General features: G+C 45.3%; 1 protein-coding gene and 1 pseudogene across 1 annotated transcript; one reads left to right on the forward strand and one right to left on the reverse strand.

Annotated features, from left to right (window-relative positions):
- Positions 1-1,171: 1,171 nt before the first annotated feature.
- Positions 1,172-1,730, reverse strand: LOC147420033 (mitochondrial adenine nucleotide transporter ADNT1 pseudogene; annotated as a pseudogene).
- Positions 1,731-3,205: 1,475 nt separating this feature from the next.
- On the forward strand, positions 3,206-4,126 carry LOC147420034 (monothiol glutaredoxin-S17-like). The gene is made up of 4 exons (XM_086504481.1): positions 3,206-3,384; positions 3,483-3,707; positions 3,782-3,928; positions 3,982-4,126. Exons 1-4 carry the CDS (start codon positions 3,206-3,208, stop codon positions 4,124-4,126), a joined length of 696 nt encoding a protein of 231 aa, XP_086360607.1.
- Positions 4,127-5,729: the final 1,603 nt, after the last annotated feature.

A 5,729-nucleotide genomic window follows, 5' to 3' on the forward strand; every position in this document is an offset into this window, starting at 1 on the left:
TATGGGCAGGGAAGGCTGGAAGAGAAGAGGCTGAGGAGGCGGAGATCGTGCATGTTGCAGGATCAACATATCTGTGTTGATGTGCGCCATGTGACCTTGTACTCTGTCACAAGGAGAGCTTTTGCATGTTGACGCAGCCCGACCTAATCTCTTGTCGCACCATCATTTTTGGTATTGCAGATTGAGTAGGTTTTTCCCAACTCAATTAAGCATCCAGAGTGAAGAATCGTGGTGATTGTTGGACTAAGTGAGGCAGGGGAGGGAGAGCACGCGCTCCTGCAAGGCAAGAGTTCAGAACTTCTTTTGGGGACGGGTAGAGGCAACAAAAGGAGACCTCCGGAGAGGCGTTGCTGCTAAATCACACTTCTCTCTCTCTCTCTCTCTCTCTCTCTCTCTCTCTCTCTCTCTCTCGATATGAAAGCATCAGACTAGCGCACACCTGAACTTATCTACTAGACCATTTCTCTTTTTAATAGGTAGATACTTTGCAGATTCTTCCAACTAGGATACTCAAAGCAGTACTACCTCATGACATGAGGCAAAACTACGCAGGAATCGATCTCTGCCTGCCCCGACCAGAACCAAGAAGCATGGGCTAACCGTCCCAGCACCCACAGCTTGCTGCCCGAGGCTTAAAGCCCCCAACAAAAAATGGACCAGCCTTCTCCTTCCCTGTCCTTCTAGTGCGGCATGATCATGAGAGTAGCTAGTTTTGCCATAGCCTTTGTACGCTTCAGTCGTCTGCTCGCCGAGGCATGGACCTTGTTCATCTTGTATACCATAAGAGCGCCTGTGGCTTTGTCCTTGCAGAGCACAATCACACTTTGAGATCTGTCCCCACCAAGGGCCGCAAAAGCTCCTCTACGTATGTCTTTGCTACCACCTCTTTACATGTTCTCTTGGCAGCTATCGATTCCTACAATTGGTAGCCCTAACGGCTTCAAGGAATGGCAGCTCCTACAATTGGAGGTATCTTTCTTGATTCTCAGTAATAAAAGAGTAAAAGTGATTGGCCCCCCCTACTAGCGCACACTCAGACTTATCATTTAAATTTCCCTTATTAAAAAAATTAGAGACTCTTACAAACCAGTACTACGGCCAATGTGCTTTCAAATCGTTTGTCCATTTACAATCTCTTCTACCTTATTGCTTTTGCAGATTGCATATTCACTTAATCTGACAGTTGGAATTCGACTCCAAGAAGATCCTTCATCACCTCATATGTCACAAACACCAAAGCAATAGAAAAAACAACCTTGACAAAATTGGGAATTAGGCGTTTGTACAAGGCTCCAAAGCCTTCATTGCGAACACTCTTCCGAAAAGCATCAACCATCCTAGTGTACTGAACTGGTGCTTTCATCTAACCATCTGCAGTGATGATAGAGGAGGCATCCTTCCATCTCACCATCTACATCCTTCTCAGTACCACATCTGCCACAATCTGGCCCACTGTACCTACTCATTCTCCACATCCAAGTTTTGTAAGGACGCTCAAATCAGCATTCTTTTCAGGCTTGCTTGCTATGTTCCTCTTCAACAACCAGTCTTTGAGGGATTCATATACCACAAAATTCAAACCCACGTACGGGATCACCAATAACAGATGGACACCAACCTTTGTAGACTGCGAATGGTCCTTCCTCTTTCATTATCGTTGATGTTGCATGGAACATTCCTTGATAACGCATTGGTGAATCCTCTATTTGCACTGTAAGCCTACCCCGAACCATGTCCGGTGATTGCCGATGATTTAGGGCACAGAACAGCTCTCTCTCTCTCTCTCTCTCTCTCTCTCTCTCTCTCTCTCTCTCTCTCTCTCTCTCTCTCTCTCTCTCTCTCTCTCTCTCTCTCTCTCTCTCTCTCTCTCTCTCGTTTTTTTTCTTTTTTTAGAAGCCTAAACACCCTCAAGGTGAACATTTCCGAACACATTTTGACACCCAAGTGCAGACACCATATTATTTATTTCACAAGTACGCGCGTCTGGAAGATTCAAAACCAAAAAGACGCGTTCGGACGGCTGAGTTAGTGAGGGTGGCCCGAGCCACCCTTGTCCTTTCCGCCCTTCTTATGGTGGTAGACGCCCTTCTTCTTGTACCCTTTCAATTTCCTTTCTTGGCCCACGACTCGGGAGTCGGCCTCCTCACCTGCTTCTGCCCCAGCCGCTAATTTGCACCCCACTTCCTCCGCCTCAACATTAGCAACGCTACTCATGTATGCCACCAGCATGAGCATCACTATCACCTGCAGTATGCACATTTATACCTAACACTTGATGTTACTCTCGAGTTCTCTCTCTCTCTCTCTAAAAAATAACTGTGTGAAAGAGCGCGCGCTTGCGTGCGCTCTTTCAGACAGTTTTTTTTTAGAGAGAGAGAGAGAGAGAGAGAGAGAGAGAGAGAGAGAGAGAGAGAGAGAGAGAGAGAGAGAGAGAGAGAGAGAGGACACACTCGTTCATCTCTTTTGCCCTCACGCAGAGAGTGCTTGGAAGGCACCATGGCAGCCGTGTCAACCTTCGTTACACCGGCCCTCGTTTCAAACACCTGCGTGTCGAATCTCTCAGCTCCTTCACTTCCTTCAGCGCTAGGCCCACTGCAGGTCTTCCGGCTCTGAGGAAGATGAAGTTTTCTTGAGCTTTGAAGGAGGAACATGAGTCAAGGAAGGTTGAGCCAGCGGCACAGCAGGTGCACTTGCAACTTCCATCATGGTTGTTGCCCATCCTGGGCTTGCTCTTGTGGATGATCGACTTAGCACCGAGGGTACTGGACTTTCTCTTGGTGTGAGAAACCCCCTAATTGTATGGATTCTGCTCGGCATTTCAACTCTCATCTGGGCGCTCTTCTTCATATATGCATCCTCACGGAAGGAAGATAACGACTCTAGGCTCACGTTTGTTGTAAGAGCTGTGAATCGAGCTTCTGTATTGTATATTGAATTCTGAAAAATATGTTAAAGTTGTCTCTCAAAGAGAGAGAGAGAGAGAGAGAGAGAGAGAGAGAGAGAGAGAGAGAGAGAGAGAGAGAGAGAGAGAGAGAGAGAGAGAGAGAGAGAGAGAGAGAGAGAGAGAGAGAGAGAGAGAGAGGGCGATTCTGAGAAGTCCGCCGAGCTCGAAGATGGCTGCAGCAGTGAAGGATTTATGCAGCAAAGCGGAGCTGGATGAGGTATTGTAGCAGAAGGGCTCGACTGCTCTTCATTTTTGGGCGTCATGGTGTCCCGCCTGTGCTCCGACAATCCCACCGTCCATTTCTTCAGGGTTAAAGCAAAAGAGAAACCGGATGTCTCAGAGGCTTACAATGTCTCCACTGTTTCGTTATTTGTCTTTTTCAAGAATGGAGTCTTGGTAAATAATTGGAGGGTGCCAAACCAGCTGAATTGGCTCAAAAGGTATCTGAGCTTATAGGCCATGGAGGTGGTCAGAAGAAGACATCAGGAATAGAGGAAATTAGAGATGCAAGTAAGATGAATGGTTTTGCTATGTCTAGAATATCAAAGCTTCCAATTTTGATGCCAAGATCTTTCGTAATCTCTACAACCTTGCGACTGAATCCACACTTTGGCTCATTCGGTAAGCCCTTCATGAACAACATCACTATCTTGGAGGCAACAAGACTCTTTAGCTTTTCCTGCAAAAGCTCACCCTTGCTTGCCTCTGAGTCATTTGCAGAGAATGAGGCAGTCACGCAAGGTCTCAAATCTTTCTCTAATTGGTACCCTCATTTGTATATTGCTGGTGAATTCATTGGTGGCTGTGATATTGTCACACTGTGATGTATAAGAGCAGGGAACTGAAGAAATTACTGATGGAGAAAGGTGTGGTCCATAAAGAAAGTCTTGAAAGTAGACTAAAGAGTTTGATAAATTCATTGCCCACTACGCTTTTCATGAAAGGTTCTCCTGATCGCCGCGTTGTGGATTCAACTCCAAGGTGGTAAGCATACTACAAGAGGAGGGTATATCTTTTGGTACCTTTGATATTCTTAGTGACAATGAAGTTCGAGAAGGTCTTAAGAAGTATGCTAATTGGCCGACTTATCCACAGCTCTATCACAATGGTGAACTAATAGGAGGGTGCGACATCATTCTGGAGATAAAAGCAAGCGGTGAGCTGAAGGCAGAGCTCTCATAATTGGTAAAACCTTCATGAGTTTTGTGCAGAATTTACACATTAAAGTACCCAATGTATTATAGAATGCTTGTAGTTCAATGTGGCCTCTCAAGCATTTGAGTCATCCGATATTGTCTTTATTTAGAAAGATTGATACTTGATGGTTGTGGGTTTTTGTCATACTATTGAACTTTTAAGATCATTTCAACTCATGCAAGAAATTGGCACGCCACAAAGAGAAAGAGAGAGAGAGAGAGAGAGAGAGAGAGAGAGAGAGAGAGAGAGAGAGAGAGAGAGAGAGAGAGAGAGAGAGAGAGAGAGAGAGAGAGAGAGAGAGAGGAGAAGTGAGGGTTTCTGTGTGTGCTGTTGCAGTCATCCCATCTCGTCAGCACTTTTCTCTCTTGCCGAATAGCTGTGTAAAGTTGCCTCGCCATCACCTCTACCTCTCTCTTCTGGTCCATGCAGGTGCTTTTTGGTACAAGTTTTCCAGTGCTCTCGGTTGCATCATGCAGCCTTGTTGCTATAGTATGGGTATTGTATGTGCAGGTGCCAGCTTTGATCACTCATTGTCTTCTTGCCATCGATCGCGACCCTTCGTCTTCCCATCGATTGGAATCTTGCCCCTAGTCTAGTGTGTGACTGCTCTGCGTTTTGCATGAGTTGATGAATAGATGAGAAAGAAAGTGCCCAATGTCAAACTCAAAATCACTCCCGAGCCCGACCCCAAGCCCGAGCCAAGAGGTGGCGCTCAGATCCTTGATAGGGTCTCCTCCAGCCTCTTGCTCCCATCTTGCGAACCTCGGAGACCATGAGGCCTGATGCCCTCAAGAGAGTATGGGACTACATCAAGGCTCACAAGCTCCAGAGTAGTACTGAGAAATTGCAAATCTAATGTGATCCTCCCCTTAAGAAGGCATTTGGGCGAGATAATGTTAAGGTGTTAAAAGTGCTCAAGTACTTGAGTCCCTACTTGTCAACTCATTTTTATGTCGATGCTATCGGGCTGTTGGCCTCTCATCTCTCATGACCGATTTAACGCAGAATATGGTGTCCACAAGAATTGGTTAATGTGACGTAGTTCCAAGGAGATGAAGCAGCATTGCAGCGGAAGTCAAGTAGTAAATCATGCAAGTGCAATTAGGAAGCGAGAGCTAATTGGCCATCTGATATTGGGAAGAAGCAGGAGGCATGAGCACGAGATTGCACTACTATGTTATGATTCCTGCACCTGCCATTATTTCAGCTGACTACAAGTAGTAGTACTAGCACGAGCATACAACATTTGAAGAGCATAATAATTCATTGCTTATTAGATATGATGTTGATCATTGCACTGCAAAATTGCAAAAAACTCTCTTCAAAAAGATCTTCTCACAAACAATTGGCCACAGAGCGTATGATAAGGCCTATGATAGAATTGAATGGGAGTTCATACTTCAAAGTCTATATGATATGGGGTTGGATAGATTCTTTTTCACATTATTTTTGGGAATATGTCAGCTAGAATTCCAATTAATGGTACTCTTACAAATGTTAGTCCATTGTATAAATCCATAAGACAAGTGTGACCACTTTCTCCTTTGCTCTATGCTATCTCATCTGATAACATGGATTGGCTTGTTAA

This window comes from Adiantum capillus-veneris, chromosome 28, assembly GCF_014529385.1.
Source record: "Adiantum capillus-veneris isolate H3 chromosome 28, ASM1452938v2, whole genome shotgun sequence".
Taxonomy (NCBI): domain Eukaryota; kingdom Viridiplantae; phylum Streptophyta; class Polypodiopsida; order Polypodiales; family Pteridaceae; genus Adiantum; species Adiantum capillus-veneris.

What these genes read in the sequence shown, in the direction of transcription:
- LOC147420034 (XM_086504481.1), top strand. Translation starts at nt 3,206, where the DNA reads ATGGTGTCCCGCCTGTGCTCCGACAATCCCACCGTCCATTTCTTCAGG. An exon ending in CAGCTGAATTGGCTCAAAAG is followed by an intron (nt 3,385 to 3,482) that starts GTATCTGAGCTT and finishes TGCTATGTCTAG; the next exon opens with AATATCAAAGCTTCCAATTT. An exon ending in CTCAAATCTTTCTCTAATTG is followed by an intron (nt 3,708 to 3,781) that starts GTACCCTCATTT and finishes GTATAAGAGCAG; the next exon opens with GGAACTGAAGAAATTACTGA.